At 33.4% G+C, this 23,064-nt stretch overlaps 2 protein-coding genes across 2 annotated transcripts; one reads left to right on the forward strand and one right to left on the reverse strand.

Moving 5' to 3' along the window:
- Nucleotides 1–1,281: 1,281 nt before the first annotated feature.
- Nucleotides 1,282–2,876, forward strand: LOC129615947 (uncharacterized). The gene is made up of 3 exons (XM_055531386.1): nt 1,282–1,411; nt 1,786–2,229; nt 2,341–2,876. Exons 1-3 carry the CDS (start codon nt 1,282–1,284, stop codon nt 2,874–2,876), a joined length of 1,110 nt encoding a protein of 369 aa, XP_055387361.1.
- A 17,745-nt stretch (nt 2,877–20,621) lies between these two features.
- LOC129615949 (uncharacterized) lies at nt 20,622–21,770 on the reverse strand. Its single transcript, XM_055531387.1, has one exon. The coding sequence runs from the start codon at nt 21,768–21,770 to the stop codon at nt 20,622–20,624; it is 1,149 nt and encodes a 382-aa protein (XP_055387362.1).
- Between the last annotated feature and the right edge of the window lie 1,294 nt (nt 21,771–23,064).

Below are 23,064 nucleotides of genomic sequence, written 5' to 3' on the forward strand. Positions count from 1 at the left end.
CAAAACTATTTCTAGGATTGCATATATTTAGGATGACGCATATATGCAGTCTTTGAAATAAAGCAAAAATTAATATAAAAAGGGGTTAACATAATGCTCGATTTTAAGGGTTAATTGTGTGAGTTAAGAAAAATAATTATATTTTTTAATTTCATGGAATTTACCGTTAGCTTCTTGCGTTCATAAAAATTTGGAAAAGCTTGCGGTTTCGGAAATATAAGGTGTCAAAAATTCAAATTTTACGAATTTCAAGAGGTGATAACTTGAGAGGGGGTGGAGATGGAAAAAAAATTTCTTCTAACAAAATGAACTATTTATTAATATCTAAAAGCTCCTAAAATTTCAAGCTTCTACAGGCTGGGGTCTAGAAGAAAAACGAGATCAAAAATTTGGAAAAAAAAGACTTTAAATAACGGTAAATTTGAGCGGCCATTTTGTTTTTCTTAAGTTGAACTATAGTATACCGCGCAAGGGGAAGCAAGCCACTGCCTTTCTGCGTTTGCAAAATTTCAAAAATGCTTATGGTTTCATTGCAACAAATATTTAAAAAAGGCCATTTTTAGGGTTTTGGGGGGGTATAACTTCTAGAGGGAGGGAGATAGGTAAAAATTTTGTTCTACGGAAATAAGTTTCTAGTGAAGATCTATGTACGTATTAAATTTCAGCTTTCTATCTTCAAAGTTGTAGAAGTTTTGTAAACAGACACACGGACAGACGGACGGACGGACGGACGGACGGACGGACGGACGGACGGACGGACGGACGGACGGACGGACAGAGTGAAACTAATAAGCACTTTTTTCAAAAAATTTTTTGGAAAAGTGCTAAAAAGCAAGAGACATGAGAAAAGACAAAAAAATTTAATTCACTTGGGTTAATGACGGAAAAATCTTTGTTCGCAAGAACAGAACCAGCAAAATTTTTCACGTTAAAAATATTGATATTTTAAATGAACTATCAAAATAATCAACATAACCAATTTCTCATTAACCCAAAAAATCTATTTTATGACACACTTAATGAAATTTTGTTAAGCTCTGACTCCTTAAAAATTTCATACTTGAATGCTCTAAGTTTAAAAAACAAAATAGATGATTTTAATACATTATTGAAGTCTTTTGATTACCAAGTTGACGTTGTTTGTATCACTGAAACCTGGGTAAAATCTGAAGAAAAACAATTCTGTAACTTGTTTAACTATAATGCTGAATATTCTTGCAGTTCAGATAAGAGTGGTGGAGTTGTGGCATTTTTATAAATAAAAACTTAAGTTACACGAAAATGTATTCTTTCAGCGAAAACCCTGATACACATTTTAATATTATCAATGTTTATCGAGCACCAAACATTATATCAACCAAATTTAATGACTTTCTAGATGAATTTCAAAACTGCATAGGAAATACCAATTGTAAAAAAAATACTTATATCACTGGTGATTTTAATTTAAATTTATTTGATATTAATAATAATAATGTTAGCAAGCATAAAAATTTTATCTCTTCAAATTATTTTTACAATTGCAATGGAAATTCAACAACTAGAAAATTATCTAACACTTGTATAGATCATTTTTTCAGAAATAATTTAAATGAAAGAATAGAATTATGGCATGTAAATATGAAATCATTAGATCACGATGTCATACTGACAGAAATTTTTAATAACAATATATTGCATCCGAAAACAGTAAAACCCTCATAAATAGAACTCTTAACCCGTACTCTATAAGAAAATCGTTAATAAACAAACAACTCATTTTAAGTACTACTAAAAATTGTGAAGACACCATCGATGATTGGCTTGAAAGACTTAAAGAAAGGACCGTGGAATCGTACAAATCATCAAATATAAAACGTAAGAATAACCAGCACTGGATCGATAAAGAAGTTATTGAGGCAGTGAAGGTTAAAAATGGTTGGTTTTCAAAATGGTCACGTGATAGTTCCAATACATTCTTAGAACATCAATATAAATATTATCGCAATAAGGTTACAAGCATGCGTAGATATAAAAAACAAAAATATTTTGAAAAAGAGCTTGCAGAACATTGTACAGATTCCTCGAAAATATGGCAATGCATAAATAATATGTTATATAACAGAGTCAGTAATAAAAGTGGTGTTGATTTACTAAAAGGATTGTCAGAGCAGGATGCTGAAATAAAAATTAATAATTTAAATAAACATTTTGCTGGAATTGGTGAATCAATGACAAAAAATTTTGAAAGTAAAATTTTTTACCCTCAGTCTTATACTGACTTGTCGTTTGAATTTGAGTTTTCTGATAAAAATGAAATAAATAAGATTATTAAACAGCTAAAAAACTCAAAAACAACAGATTCTCTTAATTTATCGAATAATCTGATTAAAATATGCAATGAGTATTTATGTGATTCAATTGCTTTAATAATTAATAAATCGCTCGCTGAGGGTGCTTTTCCTGAAGCCTTAAAACTGGGAAGAATTGTTTCAATTTTCAAATCTGGTGATAAGAGTGATTATAATAATTATAGACCAATTTGTACTCCTGGCACATCTAAAATTATAGAAAAAGTTGTATACACACAGGTCTCTCGATTTCTCGAAAATAACAAGATTCTTTCAAAAACGCAATATGGTTACAGAATCAAATCCACCACCGAAACTGCTGTAGGTGATATGATCAATCGTGTTCAAAACCTAAAAGATGCTAATAAAATGGTTTCATTATTATTTATGGATCTGTCAAAGGCCTTCGACACAGTTGATCATAAAATACTGCTGATGAAATTACGTAGTAATGGAATTAAAGGGTTGGCTAACAAATGGTTTTCATCTTATCTACAAAATCGGAAACAATTTACACATATTGGTGCCAATAAAAGCGAAAATTAATTGGTTACATAATATGGTGTACCTCAAGGCAGCATTTTGGGTTCTCTGCTGTTTATAGTCTATATGGATAGTATAAACAAAATCGGAATTGAAGCTGATATATATCTTTATGCAGATGATATTTGTTTGGTATTTCAAGCCGACAAATCCAAAGATCTACAAAATAGAATAAATCACGAAATAGATAAGGTAAATGAATGGATGAAAACTCAAAAATTGACAGTGAATCGAAACAAAACTAAATATTTAATTGTTGCTGCAACGGCCCCTAAACTGAATATAAAGATTGAAAATGAAAGTTTACAACAAGTTGATAATTTTAAATATCTTGGAATCCGGTTGGATAATGAAATAAATTGGAAAACTCACATTGACTATCTCAGTAAAAAGTTGTCTTCAGTTGCTGGAATCTTTTACAAAATAAGTTCGTTTCTTCCAAATAGAAAAAAAAATCAGTGTATTATGCAATATTTCATAGTCATGTTAGTTACGGAGCCAAGCTGTGGGTTACGGCACCTAAAACAACTATCAAGGAGATACAAATTATTCAAAATAGGGCCATAAAAAATCTTTAAAAAAGAAAAGATCTTCATCGAGTTAATACAAGAAGTCAAAATCTATTACATTTTGATAAAAAGAATACCTGTAGATATGGGACTCATATATCATTATACCAAGCAATCAAACTATAAAATAATTTAGATCATAATTTGAAATCCATGACGAAACCAAAACTGAAGGAGGCCCTAAAAAAGATATTGTATATAAATAAATACGCGATGCATTCAAATACAAATCTTGGTTAAATTCAAAAAGAGTTTACTGTAATTATTAATTTTAGTGTGTTTACTTTGTTTTTTTTTTTCTCTTGCATTACTATTATCATTACAAAGTAACATTAAATTTTAGTTTTATCTCATTTTACTCTTAATTTAAATATCAAAATAACATATTGAATTTATTATTGTTTGAATTTTATTTTTCGTTTTCTCTTTTTTTTTTTACTTTCTCTTTAAATTGCGCTTGCTTTATATTATTCATTATGTTTCATTATGTTTTATATTACTCCTTATCAAAATAGCGCAACCATCTTTTGATTCATTATTAGGATGCGCCGCTTTATTATATATATATAGCTACTTCTCAGGTGGTAAAAAGTACGGGTACTTCTAGAAGGGCTAGAGACATGGGACAAAAGGCATAAAAAGTACGGGTACTTCTAGAAGGGCTAGAGACATGGGACAAAAGGCATTAGGTAGAGTTTTGCCTCTAGGGTACCAGAAAAATCTGACATTGGAACTTTTTAGCCCCGAAATAGCTCTATTTTAAGATTTTCTGAAAAAATTTTTGTATAACAAAAGCACGTTTTTCTTTTATACTTTTTATAATTAGAAACACAAACCAAGAAATAAATGATACGTTTTACGTTATTTTTATTATTAGAAACACAAACCGAGAAATAAATAATATTTGAAAATATAATGATCTCACATATTTTTGTTGCGGATAAACGAATTAATCTTAACGTAAATAAATGTCAGCTTTTATCAGACATCAGATGTTTTGTGACATCTGAATATTAATATTTCATTTGTTATTGTTTTGAACATTACGTTTCGTCAGCAAGCTTTAAAAAAATATATGTATGTACGTATGTAGTTAGAATTTTATTTTTATTGTTCCAAACGGAAAACTGTAAAATGCTAAATTTTAATACATTTATATATACATACATATATTTGAATAAAATTATTATTTTGTTTTTGCCTAAACCTTTTCTTTATTTAAAAATATTACATTCATATGTACATATATATATTTGAATACAATTATTATTTTATTTTAACCTAAACCTTTTCTTTATTTGAGAAATTTATTTCAATATGTTCACCCGCAGTTTTAAAAAAACTAGGTATACATTCATAATATCGTGTGTTTGTGTTAATAATTTTATTTCTAATTTTTAAACAGCAAAATTTCAAAATTTTCAATTCTAATACATTCATATGTACATACGTTCATATGTTGGAACGAAAAATTTTAAAACCTTCAATTCTAATCCATTCATATATGCATACACACATGTATTCATATATACATACATACATATATTTTTACATACATAAATTATTATTTTGTTTTTATTTCTTTTTTAATTTTCGATTCTAATACATTCATATGTACATACGTTCATATGTTGGAACGAAAAATTTTAAAATCTTCAATTCTAATCCATTCATATATATATATACACACATATATTCATATATTCATACATACATATATTTTTACATACATAAATTATTATTTTGTTTTTGACTAAACCTATTCTTTATTTGAAAAATTAATTTTTGTAAGTTTACTCCCATGATTTAATAATTATGCGTTTAAAATTTATTTCTATATATTCTACAGTTTTGAATATTATTAAATTCATATAGAAAGCTTGAAAAAATTACTCAGGAAGCTTTAAAAAAAATATACATACATACATATTTATGTACTTAAAATTTTTGCGAATTTTTCCAAACTATTATAAGAATATTTTTTTGGAAATTTTCTTTAAACTTTTATATAACATTTATCTGTTATATATTAAAAAAAAATAAAACACAAAATTTAAACAAAATAAAAAAAAAATTTTAAAATAATGCAAAAAAATAAAAATACGACGACATCCAGGCAAGCATTGATCCAATAACCTTCTGGCTATGAGACTACCACGCTAACCACTAGGCTACGCAGTACCTTGAACTTCGCTTAATAATTCTATATTTTATTCATATTTCGTATAACTCATCAAAAACCATCATATTTTACATTATATATATATAGCTACTTCTCAGGTGGTAAAAAGTACGGGTACTTCTAGAAGGGCTAGAGACATGGGACAAAAGGCATTAGGTAGAGTTTTGCCTCTAGGCATTAGGTAGAGTTTTGCCAAAGATGTTTTGGTCCATTTTTTTACAAAATGATATTACATCTTATGGGGGTAATGTTTTTATAATTTTGGATAGCATATATGTATATTGGAAATAAGTTTAATTCTATAAGTGTGAGTTATAACAAGAAAACAAAAAATTAATAATATCTACATATAGTTTTATAGCATGTACGATTATATACACATTTACTTATATATATATGTATTCTTTTTGCAATTTGCTACAAAGGTATAATCAATTATACTAAGGTACAATCGGAAAGTAATCGATACAGCATTCATATGCAATCATGTAAAAGACTTGTATGAAAATGTTTTAACAAAGTTTGGTGCCCAAAAATGTCAAAAATACGCATACAAATCGTATGCAATACGTATTACCCTATATACGTTAGTTATATTAGAGTTAACACCGTAATTATCGTAGAGTTAACACCAATACTCATTCTACAGTCACGCGTTTTATTCGCATGTATTATAAACTTCAAATACATACGTGCATGAATTGTACTTTATAATAAACAATAATTTATGGCTTAAAGTGTTTATTGTAAAAGGTATTTTACGATTTTATGCGACATAACTCAAAGTGAAGTTTTAAAATAAATTACTCAAAAGGTATTAGATTTCAAAGGAACTAATTATTTGTTTAATTATGTATTTTTGGGTAATTATTTCTCAGAACTTTTTTATTTTAAGTTTTAAGTTTTATCTTATTATTTATCAGGAAAAAACATATCTATATGTATATTATGGGTGTGTTTTTGAAGAAATAAAGTAAACTTAAAATATCTCAGCCGCAGAATGGAACACAATTTCAAAACTACAGGCATCATACTTGCAAGGTTTGCAATGCAAGCACACAAGACTAGTATTTCATGTAACCATTTATTTTTATGTTTGCCTCCTGTTTTAAATGTGTTTCCGTTACTAAACATATTATATCAATATTTTGGGTTCTTAGGAATATTTCTAATATACGCTTCTTATTAAGAACTTCATTTGTGTTCCGGGTCGTGCTTGTCTTCTAATCTGTTCAATCTCAATGAGAATTCGATCATAGTTTTTGTCATATTTTGCATCATTTTCATTATATTTATATTGCCTTCCGCAGGTCTTTGAGGTAGTCTTTTCAAATTTCTTTGTTCTTTGGTATGGTTATAAGTTTCACCTCTCGCCACTTGGCCATATTGTATTCCCTGCACTTTTTTACTCATTGTAGTTGTTTTCGGGGTTTTTTGGAGTTTTGGGAGTATTTTTTCGTGTTGTTTATATTTGTTTCTGTTTTGTAAATTTACTTTTTCTTTTTGGTAATTCCTTTGTGACTACACAACCACTGTAATTCGCAGGATGTACCTCAGAGTAATTTGCACACTTTGGAGCTTCGATTTTTTGCTCAGTACATTTTATCGTCAAATGGGATCCAGCACACTTGACACATTGAGCCAGACGCTGGCAAAACCTCTGTATGTGCTCATATCTCTGACACCTTCTGCACTGAGGAACTAAATTATTTCTCCTTAGTGATTTAGTTTTAATCTTCATGTACTGAAGTACATCAATTTTGTAAATTTTATTTATGTCCTCTGAATTTTCAAACATTAACATGACGAGAGGAAGTCGGATCATACTGATCTTATTCTCTTTATTCTGCTTTTTTATTTTATTAACGACTTCCATTAATTTAAAACCCCTCTTTGTTAGTTCATTTTTAATATCTTCAGTTCATTTTTAATACCTTGATAGGACTTGTCATTTTATTTTCGTATGTGGCATACAAAACTTTAGATTCATTTGTTTTTTTCGTTAATTCTATGTAATTTTGTTCTTGATCAACATTGATTTAAAGTTGATTATTATTCATCATGTTGACCTAAAGTTTATTTCTTTCAGCATCTTTTTTATTTTTGGATATTTCACCGCATTGTTTAATATAACAGGAGGGGGTTTGATCTTTCTTGTAGTGTTTGATCCCTCTTGTAGTGCATTTATTTGCACTGATTTTTTTATTTTGCTCACGTTGTCCTCAGGACTTATTTCAGGTGACATATCTGCTCTTCGTTTTTCGCTTTTTCTCTTGAAAATCCAATCTGTTTCCCGAGCCAGATCCTGCTCGTCTATGCAGTATTCCACTTTGTTTAACGCAATTTTTTCCGTATTTATTTCTTTTGTTGTATTAACATTGGTTGATTCCAATTTCAGCTTATTATTTTCTGCTTAGCTTATTAGCTTATTATTCTCTGAGATACTGGATTTCTTTTTTTAATTCTTTACAAAGCGCTTCTAGTTCACTTATTCTTATATTTAAGTGGCAGTTATCAGGTTTCTGATCTCTTATTTCATTAACTGCACCCATATTGGTATTTTTCTGTTTGTCGCCTTTGGACATATTTTCTTTGCTTTTACCACATGGTGGTGTCCGCATGACCCGAGGTTTTCTTTTAAAAGGGTCGGTAGTAGTAGTTTGATGCAATAAGTGGTCACAACCGAATCCGTGAGACCATCCTCCGAAGAGTGTGGATTTTTTAGATTTACTGGATTACCACCTGGGGTATAAAATCCTTTTGTTTTGTTCATTGTGTTGATTTAATTTTATTTCGGATTTCATTTCTCCTAGTCTTTTGGCCTTGTGCAAAGCAGCATTCCTACTGTGGTCATTTCGCATCCCCACCGGCCGGGATGAACTGATTAAAATATATAATAAATCCGTCTTAAAATAATTTTAAAAAATCCTTTTAAAAAAATAATATTGTTGCACCCATCAAAAAATGTCTATAAAATATTGATTTATTTTAATTTTCGTTTATAATGATTTATAAAAAATCTCAACCAAAGAAAATTGTAAAAAATTGGAAAAGATATTTTTGATGAATGAAAATTTTTGAAATTACATTTTTTCCCGATTAGCTAGCTACTTACTAATCTGCAGTAAAGCGAAACGCGAACCTATACCGAAACCGTTTTACCCTACCAGATTCCAAAAAAAATTTTGTTAAAAATTTTCTTTGTTTTTTTCAATTTTTTGTAAGGATTAAGATTGTTTGTTCTTTTTTCTGCAATGTAATAGTCAATTTTAAATGTAATAATCAATTTTCAATTGTCTTAATTATTTTGCAACATTTTTTTTGCAATTGAGCACCACCTCTTTTTAAACCTCACTTTTAATAATAAAACGAAAAAAAATAGAGTTGACCGTGTCAACTCTGTGATACCCGTACGAATTTGTTATCCCATGTGCGCATAAATATGCCAAAGCTGACTATACAACCATAGTATTACCATATTAATTTATGCAAAATTTCAGTACTGTGTTTTTCAAAATACTGTGTGTGCCAAACTACTATTGAAGTTGTGCGACAGCTACTAGAAGGAGCAAAGCAATGTCAACGACTTTTATCAAACACATTGGCCCTACTAATATATTTGCTTGTGTGAAATTTCAATACTATAGCTTTTATTGTTTCTGAGATATAGCCAAATAACTTTTGAAGTTGTATGGCATGTACCAGAAGGTGCCAAGTTATTTCAAAAACTTTTATTAGACACATTGGCCCTACTAATATATCCGTTTGTGTAAAATTTCAATACTACGGCTTTTATAGTTTCGGAGATATAGCCAAATGAATTTTGAAATTGTATGGCAGCTACCCAAAATAAATAGAATTCTGGCACTTACTACAATAAACCATTTGTGAAAATTTGGTGTACTTACCTCAATTAGATTTTTGAGTTATCGTTGGGACGGACGGACGGAGAGACAAAGCTAAATCAACTCAGAATTTAACACTGATCAAAAACATACACTTGAGTGTATATCTAAGACCATTTTTTCTTAGCCATTCGTACGGGTATAAAAAGAACCTAAACATAGCAATTTTGATGAGTTTAAATATTTTTAATTTTTAACACTATTAGTAGCTATATCGCATCAGGACTTTTGTCTATAGTCTATTGTAACACCAATTTACTACAGAGCAGTGTTCCTTATTTAAAAGTTATATAAAAGTTCTAATTTTTTTACTTCAATTCACTTTAAGTTTTCTTCTTTTCTTTTGTTCTTTTAATGTTTTTCCTTTATTTCATAAATTTTCCCCGTAACCTTCTATCCGATTTGAAAGACTAGATCGTCGATATTCGGGCAGAGGTGACCTAGTGAAAAAAGTTACTTTTGAGTAATTGGCATTTAAAATTTTTGCATAGTTCAAGTTGAAAAAAAATTTGGATAATAGGAAGGTACTGGAATGGTACTTATTGGTTTTAATACTTCAGAAAAAGTACTTTGAAAAAATAATTTTCTATGTAGGATTTCCTTTAAAAAACACGGGGGTTTTTTGATAGATAGTCATTTTTGCCTGGATATATTTGTCAACTTTCAATGCGTTATACAGTTTTGTACCCTGGTAATTTCCTAATGGAAATTATTTCAAGGGCTAGAAATATTTTCAAGAGCTAGAGCCAAATTATAAATAAAAATATCAACAAAGTAATATTATTATTTAAGTTAATATTAAGAGTAAAATAATAACAAGTAAGTTTATGTTTACTTAATTTTTATCTCGAATTATGAAACTTTATTTAAGAAAAATTATCAAGTCAAGTATTAATTCCTTCATTTATTATATTTATCAAAGTTTAAGAAAAAATAATAAATTCAAGTATAAATTAAAAAATTTTATATAATAAAATAAATTAAAAGTATTTCACTTTAGCAAATAAGTATATACGTATGTATATACATATGTAAATATAATTTTTTCCAAAATTTTTATTATTACAATAAAAACAAAATAATTTTAATTAATTGATAATATTAATTAATTGATAAAGTGCGTATGTAGCGCATGAAATATATTAGCAAAAATAAAAAGTATTTTATTCCGAATAAAAGGAAGTTTTCTTTTCATACACCTAAAAAAAAAATTATACTTTTATTAAGTAATTTCAAAATTTGTTAAATTGCGGTATTTTCGATAAATCGACATTTGTTCAGAACCATTATTCTAAATCAGATTCATAACCAGGCTCACGTGCTGTATCATTCTTCTTATTATTTGTTGGTAAACTTTGATGCCATGCATGATGCTCAGGCAATAATCCTTTCTACACAGCTTATAGATATTTCTAAACTATACAACGCATTAAGTGTTTCCGGCATACAAGATTTTTTATGTTTCGATTTAGAGCTTTTGATTAAGAGCAGTAATATCAATCTTATCAAAAGTTATGAAAGTAGTTGTATCTATAGTATAATATTTGGATTTTCTTTTTGGCGCACTTTTTATTTTCAATCAGTTTGCCTTTTCACCTCTTTCATTAACAGACCTATTTGCCCTAATTTCTTTAGCCAAAGATCTTATATCAACAATATCAGAATATATTTGGTTACTTTTCGCTGAAACTAAAATGTATTAACAATATATTGATGTATTTAATGATGTACTTAGGTATATTGGATGCAGCTTAATTGTGCTGAATTAAAACGAGTTACAGGATTGAGCATTTTTTCCAGTATAAAATATAGAAAAATAAACCGTATGAGCTAGGAATCTTAAAAATGAATATTTCGCGGTTGCGAATACCGACGAAATAATGCTTCGGTTACTTACTAACCCTTTTAAAACATAATAAAATGAATAAAAGATAAGTTTTTCTTTTCCAATTGTACAGCACAGTTTATTATATTCTTTAAAAAAATGTTAGATGTAACAATTACAGTGATTTTGTTAATTACACAATAAAAATACTTTTTTGAGTGGCGCTGCGTTTTAAATTAAAAAATATTTTAGTGCACATAATATATTTCAGTTAAGTGTTTCTCGGGTTAAAAATTTCTAACAGTTAATAATTCTTTCTGTATAGAATAAGTTTTAAATCACTGCTCATTTTCATAGCATTTTAATGTCAAAATCATTGTGACAGCACCGAAAAAAGTTTTATTTTAGTATCATTCGGTTATATTTGTGAAATATATGGCAACATTGGATAAATATTGTCATTTTTTTTCAAAATAATCATATTCATATTTAAATTAATATTCATACATTATTAAATATTCATAAATAATCATTGATTTTTTGTATTATGAATATTTAAGCCTTTATTTCTTAAATAATACATAAACCTTTGCTTACAAATCCTGAATGAATTATGAAAAATTCATTATAATCAAGATATTTGATATGTATATGTATTTGGAAATATTTGACACAAAAACTTTGTTCCCAATATCAAAGACAGTGGATTTTGGGACTCCAGTACATATTGGAATTACTCTGTAAGAAGTACCACTCCCTGACCAAAGTAAAAACACTAACGCTTTAAATACATAGTCCCAATCCCAACCATAATATTTTGAACCTACTTCATTGAATAAAATCATAAATGCCTTCTACTTTTGTTGTCATTACCCTACAGCTACACCACAGTCAATATAACACCATTAGTTATAGTTCGTTAAAATCTTCTTATGTAAGCTATAAAGAATACAGTTAAAACAAGAAATATTTATTTCTTAGTTAACAATTAACCCTTTATTAAAAATTAACAAGGTTAATAATGCCCAATAATATCTCTAATTTATTGGGCATCATCTAACAAAACACGAATATTATTTTCATTTATTGTATTTTTATAATAATCATTAATTAAATATTCCCTATTTTCTTAAAATATTTTTTTAACCATTTTATTTACTTTAGCTTGTTTATTTTAGTTATACTACATGGTTATCAGTGTTGAGGAAATTGTGCCGCTACACATCTTAATAAGTTACAAACGAAGTAGAATAAATATCTAAAGTTAATATGACACAAGCTATATTTTATTACAGTACTAGAAGACTACACGATATAAGCGGAATGCAAATTATGTGAAACAATACGCTGCAGACAAAAATCTTTAGAAAATTCTTGTGAAATACTCTCTCATCCTCTGATTCAAACCTTACTAGAAGAGTTAATATTTTTTAATCGAAAATTTAACTTACCTTTTCAAATTTTAACATAGTACAATAAATTTATTTTTTTTTTAAATTGCAGTGGGGCTAGATATATGAAAAATTAAATTCCCCATAATATAATTAAAGTAAACAGGAAAAAATCTGATGTGGTCAGCACATAACCGACCGCATTGTACATTGTCTAGTTAAGTGAAAGGGTTACAGAATATTATAAAAATGTCTTTTAAATACTTCTTTCCAATTTTTAGGACATTAGTAAGCTTATAATTAACATACCTAGAAAAATGTAAATTTGGCTCTTAGTAGAGTTTCGCTTTGTGCTACTCGAATTCCCAGAAATGCTCGTCAGTTAACCAGAACACAAATATCAAATTTCACGAAATTCCATCAATTCGTTCCGTAGATATGGTGAAAAATGTAAAATCGGCCCGCAAATCAGTTTTCGAGCCCCGATCTTTCCAAAAAATTTATATGTTTATTGTTTTAATACGAGGAATTCAAATATTAAATTTCAATGAAATCGGTTGATTATTTCTCTTTATATACGCAAAAATGTGTATTTGGCCCGTAGTAAACGTCCAGTTGCTGATGCCTGATTTCGTCCAAAAGTAAGCACTTTTTGCGGACGGTCGAGCAAAGCTCATATATGAAATTTCAAGTAAATCGGTTGAATATTTTCTTCAAAATGGTGAAAAATGTAAAATCGGCCTGCAAATCAGTTTTTGAGCCCTGATCTTTCCAAAAGATTTTTATGTCCATTATTTTAATACGAGGAATTCAAATATTAAATTTCAATGAAATCGGTCAATTATTTCCCTTTATATATGCAAAAATGTATATTTGGCCCGCAGTAAACGTCCAGTTGCTGATGCCTGATTTCTTCCAAAAGTTAGAAATTTTTGCGGACGGTCGAAGAAAGCTTAAATATGAAATTTCAAGTAAATCGGTTGAATATTTTCTTCAAAATGTTCAAAAATGTAAAACAGGCCCGCTAAAAAGTGCAGTTCCCTAGGCCTGATATATCCCAAAAGTTGATCAATCCGTGCCATGGTGGAAATAAACTTACATATAAAATTTCATAAAAATCGGTTCAGCAGAACTTGAGATACACGCTTGCACACACAGACCGACAGACCGGGAGACCGACAGACCGACAGACCGACGGACCGACAGGTTGCTAAAAATAGTTTACTTACACTTCCCTACTATGGAGAAGTGCATTCCCACCGAAAACTCCATATGCCAAATTTGTTGCCATTACATAACCTACCTATTGTTTACACAATACGGTCGATAAAAACGTTTGGCCTAAACCTTCTGAATTATATCCTGTACTTTGACAATCTAAGTATAAAAACTTACATTTCAAATATTTAAAATAAGTTTTTATTAGTAGTTACTCAAACCCGTCAAACCATCCCAAAAAAACTTTGCTTATATGTCTGACCTACAATTGGATCAGTGACTGCCAAGTCTAATCTTATTATTCTCCTAATCTTAATATTTAAAATTAGTCTTCGCAATTGTATGGCAGCTGACGGAACCTACCAACTCATTCCAGAAAAACAGCAAAGATATGTGTTACCTATAATGGAACACGGGGTTGTCAAATTTCATACAGCTAGCTTTATTATTTTTTCAAATACTTAATGTTGACTTTTAAGTTTATATGGGGGCAACTCGAACCTATCAAGCCATTCCAATAAAAACTTCGAGGACATTTTTGACCTATAATTGGACACATGACTGCCGAGTTTCATGAACCTAGTTTAATTATTTTTCTGAGTTACCCAAACAGAGAAGAAGTTCAGTCATTCCATTAAAATATTCAGAGAATATGTAAAATGCAATTGGACGCACGTATGCAAAATTTAGGCACCTTCTTGGGACAAAAGAAACAACTTGTACAAGTTTCGCTGCTATTTACTTTATTCGTTTTTGACTTATCGTGCAATAAGACTTATCGTGCAGATGACTCCTTCAAGGGTTTAAAAAAACCGTACCAAGTTAATATATTCTTCACGAAGGTGAAGGATAAAAACATGTAGTTGATATTTTAAAATACTTTGAATATTCTTTATCAGAGGTTCTCAAACTTTTTTCCTCGTAGACCTTTTGTCGTTTTTTTTAATTTTTGATAAACCCCCTTAATACTTATCTAATTAAATTCATATTTTTAATATATATAAATATAAAACTTTTCGTTTTATTTCCAGAAACTAAATAAAACAATATATAATTGAAAAAAAAAGTTCGGCCTAGAGAGCATGAAATTTTATCAAATTTGAAGTTCACAACATGTATCGTATGTAAGTTTTCATATATGTATATTGTAGACTGCAAGATATGAGAATTTTTCTATCTGAAGTCCCCCTGATTGTTTTTAGAAAACATTACCTTCGTTAAAAACCGAGTTTTGTATTAATCCAAGTGTAGATTTTGGTGGACTATTTAGAATCTGTGGACCAGAACCACCAGGCATTTGCGCAAACTAAAGAAAATATTTTGATTAATTAGTTGTGTATACTCTTTTATACACTGATTAATTATAATATGTATGTATGTACATAATACAATTATTACAATTTACTTACAGCATGAAACAGAGCTTTTATAGTAATTGTAATGAGAGTCATAAAATACCAGTACATCATTATAGATTTTTTATTATTTTCTGACCTCTCAGCTTCGAAAAAAAATTAAAATATTTATTCCGGTATATATTACTTATCCAGGTGTCAACTATAAAACTAATTTTTTAAAGTTATAAAAGTTATAGCTTTATGTAGTAATTGAAGAATTAACCTTGAAAATGTGAAAGAAATATTTTAAATGTTAGTGCTTCATTTCTAAAAACTTTCTGTATTATGGCAAAACTCAAATTACGTTTAAGTATTCAACCAAATTAATCAATTTTCAATTATTATAACTCACACAATCTTTCTTTAAAAAATAAAAAAGTATAAAAACACAACTTTGAAGCAATCCGGTTATAGAAAACGGCAAACCGTTAATAGATTAATTTTTATGGTTGTAAGTTATTAAGGTATTAATTTAGTTAATCTATTAAAATAATAACTCAGTGTTGCATGTGAGTTTGTTTGTTGGTCGGTCACACTTTTGATGATATTGGAATGGCTCTAACATAAAATGGCTTATCATAGAAAGCTGGGGTCTGGACCTTCGGACGCAGCTCTTAGTTGGGAAGGTTTAAGTGATTTTTTAAGTGATTTTCTTAACGACGATTTTTTGGTAATGTTCTTATAGTAGAAAGCTGGGATTTGGTTTTTCCTAGTTAGCTGGAGTTTTTTTCAAGGGATTTTTTAATATTATTTTTGTTTTCTTGGGTCGCTGATGATAAAAATTTTTTTGCAGCTTTAAACGGCTTTTGATAAGAGTAATCAAGGCATCCTCCTCACACCGTCACGATGGGACTTTACTAGTAATAATATTAATTAATTAGAAACTGAGAAATGTTACAATTTTTGATTCATTAGAAATTTCTGAGTTTATTTAGAACCAACGATACATAATTATTAATAAATAGTGAATTTTACATATTGTACTTGCATGTCTTCACACATGCACAAATATCAAAGTATAGCTAGTATAAAAATTTTATTTCCAGAAAAAGTTTCAAATTTCCAAAACATTTCAATAACCTTCGAAATATTAAAATATTGTAGACAACGCAAAATATTTTCAACAGTAGCCTGTGGTACACCCTTGAACAGAAAATAAATCTAGAAATTTAAATTTTGAACTTTTTTCTGACCAAAGCCATTTGCTCGTAATAGAAAATATCATAGCCTATGGACTGGTTAATTGGCAATTTGATTCTCTGTAAGACCAGCCGCTCGCGACAATAGAAAAAACGCTTTTTTTCTTTATCTAAGGGTAATACAACTAAATTTGTTAGGAACGCGGCTTCAATATGTTCTGCGTTTCAAAAAAATTCTAATACCGACATCATTCTCATACTTAGAACTGTCGGTAATTTGCAAAATATTAAATTTTTTTCAGGAAAAATTGCTTGTGTCATTGCCTTCAAGAAAGCAGCAGTTTAGCCAAAATCAGACGAAGATAAAAGTCCTTAAAGTCATAAGTTAACGCATTAGGTTGGTTGGTTGGTTGGTTAGAGTGGCCGGTGCGACCCGACTGGCCAACACCCCAATTAGCACTGACGTGCCGTTTTGCTACCACCGCCTCGTGAAACCCGGTTGTCAAAGTACGTTGGTCCAGGGCCAGCGATCAGAGCCACCCCGTTCTTTTAAGGAACTTATTTACGTCCCCGATACTTTTACTAGAAATGTTCCCCAGTTCCATTATGTCCGTTTCCCCAAATGACAACAACCTGGCCCTTTGAAGAGCCGGACACTCGCAGAGATAGTGAAAAAGCGTCTCTTTTTTGTCTATCTCCCGACAACTGCGGCATGACGTATTAAAGGGAATTCCCAGCCTAGCTGCATGATCCCCCACAGGCCAATGCCCCGTGTACACAGCCACTAACTTAGCTATGTCCGGTCGAGGCATCGCCAGGAGGCTCATTGATTTCTTATGGTCGTATTTCGGCCACGTCCTCCTAGCCGTTGCACATGTGCTCAGGCCCCTCCACCTGCGGTCCGCACATGCCACTTGGAAGCGGTATATATCAGTTTTGATGGTGTTTATAGGGACAAGAACTCGCTCGGCCCTGGAGCCGTCCAATGCCGACCCACATCTGGCCAGCTCGTCAGCCCGCTCGTTTCCTGGTATGTTCCTATGTCCCGGAACCCAGAGTAAGGTGATACTACGATGACTGCACAATCTCGTCAGCTCATCGTAGCAAAGCCCTACCAACTTTGAGAATATCTTTGGCGAATTCAGAGCCAGAATCGCAGCCTGACTATCCGTCACAATTGCGACCTCCCGGGCCACAACCAAATCCCTTCCCAGGATTTCGCATGCCTTCCATATGGCGAATACTTCCGCCTGGAACACGCTTGACCCGTTGGGAAGGCGATATGACTCCGATATGTTCTGAGTCTCCGAAAATACTCCAGCACCGACCCCATTCCTATCCTTGGAACCGTCAGTGAAGAGAGCAACATCAAAGCCTTGCAGTGGAAGATTTCTTTTCCACTGCCCGCGAGACGGAAGCTCAACCCGAAACTTCTTGTCAAGCTCAAGTCTAGGGATGCAATAGTCTGTAGCATCCGCAACCACTCCGTCCGGTAGTGACTGAAGGACATTGCCGTGGCCATACGGCCTTTCGTGCCAGCACTCAGCTTCTCTGAGCCTAACGGCGCCTGCCGCGGCCAGATTCTTAATATGGATGTCTGGTGGAAGCAAATGGAGGAGTACATCCATAGCGTCCGTGGGCGTCGATCTCAATGCCCCCGTAATGCTTATGCATGCAGCCCTCTGTACCCTACCGATCTTGGTACAGTTGTAAGCTTTCCCCAACGCAGGCCACCACACGAGTGAACCGTAAGTTAATATAGGTCGTACAATGGCCGTGTATAACCATAAAACCATTCTAGGTTTCAGCCCCCACCTCCTGCCGACCATCTTTTTGCAGGTGTAAAGTGCCGTACAGGCCCTGTTCACCCTCTCTTGCACGTTAAGCTTCCAGTTAAGTTTAGAGTCGAGTATGACTCCCAAATACTTAACTGCCGGACTCAAACTGAGCCGCAAACCACCCAATCGGGGCAGTCCAAAGCTCGGGATTTTTGTCTTAGTCGTAAAAAGTACAAGTTCCGTCTTGGCTGGGTTCACTCCAAGGCCACATCTTTTAGCCCAAGAGCTCACCACATTTAGAGATCCTTCCAAAACCCCACTGATTGTTGGAAGGTCAAAGCCGGAAACCAGGATTACTAGGTCGTCAGCGTATGCCACTGCCTTCACTCGCCTTTCTTCAAGTTGCAGTAGAACCTCGTTCATAACAACAAGCCACAAAAGTGGCGAAATCACCCCACCTTGGGGCGTTCCCCTACTAATGTACCTTGCGACACTACTATCACCAAGATCCGAATACAGGATCCTGGTCCGCAGCATGGATAATATCCAGCGTACCAAAGCATCTTCCAACCCCAACTGAGTCAGAGAATTTTCTATGGCCCACGAACCAATATTGTTGAAAGCCCCTTCCACGTCTAGAAAGGCCGCCAACGTGTATTGCTTATAATGGATAGATTGTTCGATAGTCCTCACTACCTCGTGTAGTGCGGTGTCTGTGGACCTTCCCCCGCAATATGCATGCTGGGAAGGCGAAAGTCGAACTTCCTTCATTCTGTTCCTGAGCCCTAGCTCCAGAACGCGCTCCAGCGCTTTTAGAACGAAGGAAGTCAAACTAATTGGTCGAAAATCTTTGGCGCCCTCATGGCCCCTTCTTCCCGGTTTGGGAATGAAAACAACTTTTACACGTCTCCACGACTTGGGCACGTATCCAAGGATAAGACAACTTCTAAAAACTTTTAGAAGCCACGGAACTATTAGTTCCTTCGTCTCCTGTAACATAGCTGGAAATATCTCATCTATCCCCGCCGTTTTGTATGGAGAGAAGTTATCTATCGCCCAGCTAACCTTCTCCACCGTTATAATAGCTTCAACCATTTCACTCGACACAGGCTGCCCCGGAAGGGAATCCAACTGGATAGCCTCCCGAGCCGACCCGGTATTACCCGGGAAATGCGTGTCCACTAGTAAATTGAGAGTTTCCATAGATGTTTTTGTCCATGTCCCACCCTCATCCTTCAGAAAAGAAGGACTGGTATGGTCCTTGGAAAGCACTCTGCTCAATCTGGCAGAATCCCTGGTACATTCTACAGTTCCGCAAAAATCCCTCCAACCCTGGCTTTTTGCGGAACGGATAGCCCTTTTATACTCTCTCAGGCACTCCTTATAAGGTTGCCAGAACCCATTCTTGTAGCAGATATTGAAGACATCCCTGGTAATCTTCCGGAGATTACTCAAATCTTCGTTCCACCACGGGGGATACTTTTTTTTTGAATATTTCAAAGGACAGGATGCTCTGAAAGCCACGCCCATGACTTTCTCAAATCTACTGATTTGCGCATCAAGTTCTTCGACTTCCTTAATATAGTTGTTAATATCGGGCATGACCATGAGCTTGGCCCGCACGATGGCTCTGAATTTAACCCAATCTGTTCTTTTAGGGTTCCTAAAAGGTTTGGGATTCCCAACTTCGAATCCCACCGTGAAGACTATCCAGGCATGGTCAGAATACGACCTTTTGCTAGATACCCTCCAGTCCTCGATTATACAGTTGTTAGTTTTGAGTGTTATATCTATCACATCTTCCCAGCCAGCAAACCTGTCTGTGCTAGGAAAAGTGAAGGTAGGGGTGTTGCCTCTATTTGCTATCTCTAGATTACTATCTAAGACAAAATTAAATAAAGACTCACCTCGTTCGTTGATCTCTGTGCTGCCCCAGAGGGTATGTCTGGCATTGGCGTCGCAACCCATAAGCAGACTTGCTCCTTCGGCTGCGCCAACCTCTGCTAGGTTTTGAACTTCCGGAGGTGGAGCAGGCCTATCATGAGCCATGTAGACTGAGCTCATTAATAGGTTCCCGCCGTTTCCTTCAATCCTCACCACCGTCATGTCTGCGGTACTGAAATTAGAGCAAAGAAAGGCTTTTATATGTTTTTTAGTTAAGACACAAGTTCTGATCTTACCTTCAGCTGGATCTACAATCCTGTAGAATAGGTTGTATTTCTGGGTGCCCAGTCCCTTTATCCTGTTACCGTTCACCCAAGGCTCCTGAATTAGAGCGATGTCGATGTCTTCCTCTTCTAGGAAGATCAATAGGTTATCCGAGGCTAATCTCGAATGCTTGAGATTAACCTGGATTACCCTCATCGCTCTTGCTCTTATCAGCCACCTCCATCTGTTCAAGGAGCTGGCTCGCTTCTTCTATGGCGTCCCCTTCTGGGTCCGCATTTCGAAATATTTTGAGCTTGGCATGCCGTATGCCAAACCGCAGTCTGTTGTCCCTCCTGTCCAACGGCTGTAGACTCTCCTCATTAATGAGAAGTAGGAAGGACTCACTGTTTTTCTGAGGTTCCTCCTTCTTGATAATTTGCCAATCATCCATCGGCACCTCAGGATTGGCAATCTTTAGGACCTTTAGCAACTTGTCCCCCGCAATATTCATCTTAGGGATCCAAATACGAGCCCGGGGTCTCCTAGGAATTTCCTTAGCTGGGATGAGCTCAATCTTGGACCCATCCCATGTATCGCTAATCTTAGCAACACACGAACTAAGAAAATCCCCGGAAAGCCGGTCCTCGCATTTGATCACCCTGTAGCCCCTGACTACCTCAGATGAATCGAAGCTCAGGACTTCGTTGCCATCGGTCGTTAGGAGATGTTCAACTACCATCTCCGATAATTTTGCTTCGACCTTGCACCATAATTCGCAGGACAACTTCAGGTTGGTAGACTTTCTGTCCACCACCCCAAACTGGAGATGATCACGGACCACCTCGCTCATTGTTCTCCCCTGTGCATGATTTCCACTTGATGTTGAAGGTCTGGTTGTCCCTGGCTTGACGACCTTCGACCTTTTGCTCTCTTGAGCATTTCTGTCTTCATCTTGAGACCTTACTCTTTTTGTGGTCTCCTGAGGCTTCGTGCTCTTATACGCATTGTACTCGTCAATTACCTTCTGGTATTTGACTTTGTCCTCCGCGTCTTTTTCAGAAGTTTTACCTTCTGCTTCATTCTGGGCAATCTTGCCTAAAATGAAGATGGCCTTCGAATATCTCTTCTTGAGTACGAAGGCGGGTCCTTTTGATTTTCTGCTTTTGGAACTATGGCTGGTTCCTTTAGCTTTTTGTGTAGATTGTTTTGGTGGTTTTGCTACCTTACTGGTTTCATCACCACCAATCGATACACCTGCTTCCTGACTGGAAGCTAGTATCTCGTCTTCTGACGAGGTGCCAATTGGCTCTTGTTTTTTTAAAATTTTTTTAATCGAATCTTCCATTTTGATCCCACGAGTGTGTACGAAAAACAGTCCATCCTGCCAGAGCCGACTTACCAGGATAAGGTCATCGTTACTCTCTGAGGCGACCCGGTATCAGAGAGACTCCGTTCGCGGTAGCCAGTATACCCCCCGGCTACCAACTAGTCCACTAGGCACGGGTCGTATAACACCATTGGATTGGGGGGGGGTGGGACTTGTTGAAGATTAGCTTACGCTGTTACTTCATGCCCATGGGACTTGCTGAAGATTGGCTTGCGCCGTTACTTCAAGCCCGTGAGATTCTCTTGGTTTTTCTGGTCTCACTTTCGACCTTATCGGCATGGTTGCACCTTCCAGATACCACAGAATTGTAGTACCCGCCGACATCGCTCTCAAGATCATTGACCCTACTTAAGCTCCTTCACCACGGCAAGGTGGAATCCCATCGAAAGAGACGCATTAGGTAATAACTCAAAATATTTTGATCGTCGTAAGTTCTTTAATACCAGCTTCAAGCTTTTCGGAGTAATGATTGTGGCAGTTGACTAGTTTACTCAAACGCATAAAAAATTGAGAGTTCCTGCTTTTTCTCAAACAGTTTTGGAGCTGCCAATAGTTCAAATAAGTAGTTCTGGCCCACAACCTTTCGGAAAAATAAAGTCTCGAAATAAGTTTTTAGTTGTTATATTTTCCAAAGAATTGTTATGCTTTTTAGATATGTCATGCTGACTAAAATTTTGAGAATGTTAACTAGAAATTAACAAGTTTTTTGGAAAGCTTTTCTAATTTTTCGATTCTGTTTCCAGGGACTCTGAATTTTTTAAACTGTCTCGAGAAGTAATATGTCAATGCCATAGACCCAAAATTTAAAACCAAATGAAATTAAAAAACTTGAAATAAAATTTAAAATAATTTTTTTTACTAAAGTTTTAAATATTAAAAAAAGGCAAAGTTATAGATGATGTGTAAGAATATGTGAGTGCATGCTATAAGTTGGTTATAAAATTTTGAGATTTCCGGTTTTAGAGTTAAATTTTTTAAACAAGAGTTCTGACTGATAGTGGAACCTTTAAATTTATTCTGACAGTTTAGACACCAGAAAGAAACAAACGCAAACAGTAGTTGAATTGTCATCACAATAGCACAAATTAGAGTTAGGATTATTTAAACGAAAACTTTTTTTTCCAATCATTTGATTTTAAACTTTATTGGTCCTTCATTCCTCAAAAGTTTTTGTTGTTGGTGCATCCAAAAATATTTTAGCCTAAAAGGACAATGTAAATAATAACGTTGTGAAGACCTATATTTTGAAATT

This window comes from Condylostylus longicornis, unplaced genomic scaffold (assembly GCF_029603195.1).
Source record: "Condylostylus longicornis isolate FDR11 unplaced genomic scaffold, ASM2960319v2 ptg000154l, whole genome shotgun sequence".
NCBI lineage: Eukaryota > Metazoa > Arthropoda > Insecta > Diptera > Dolichopodidae > Condylostylus > Condylostylus longicornis.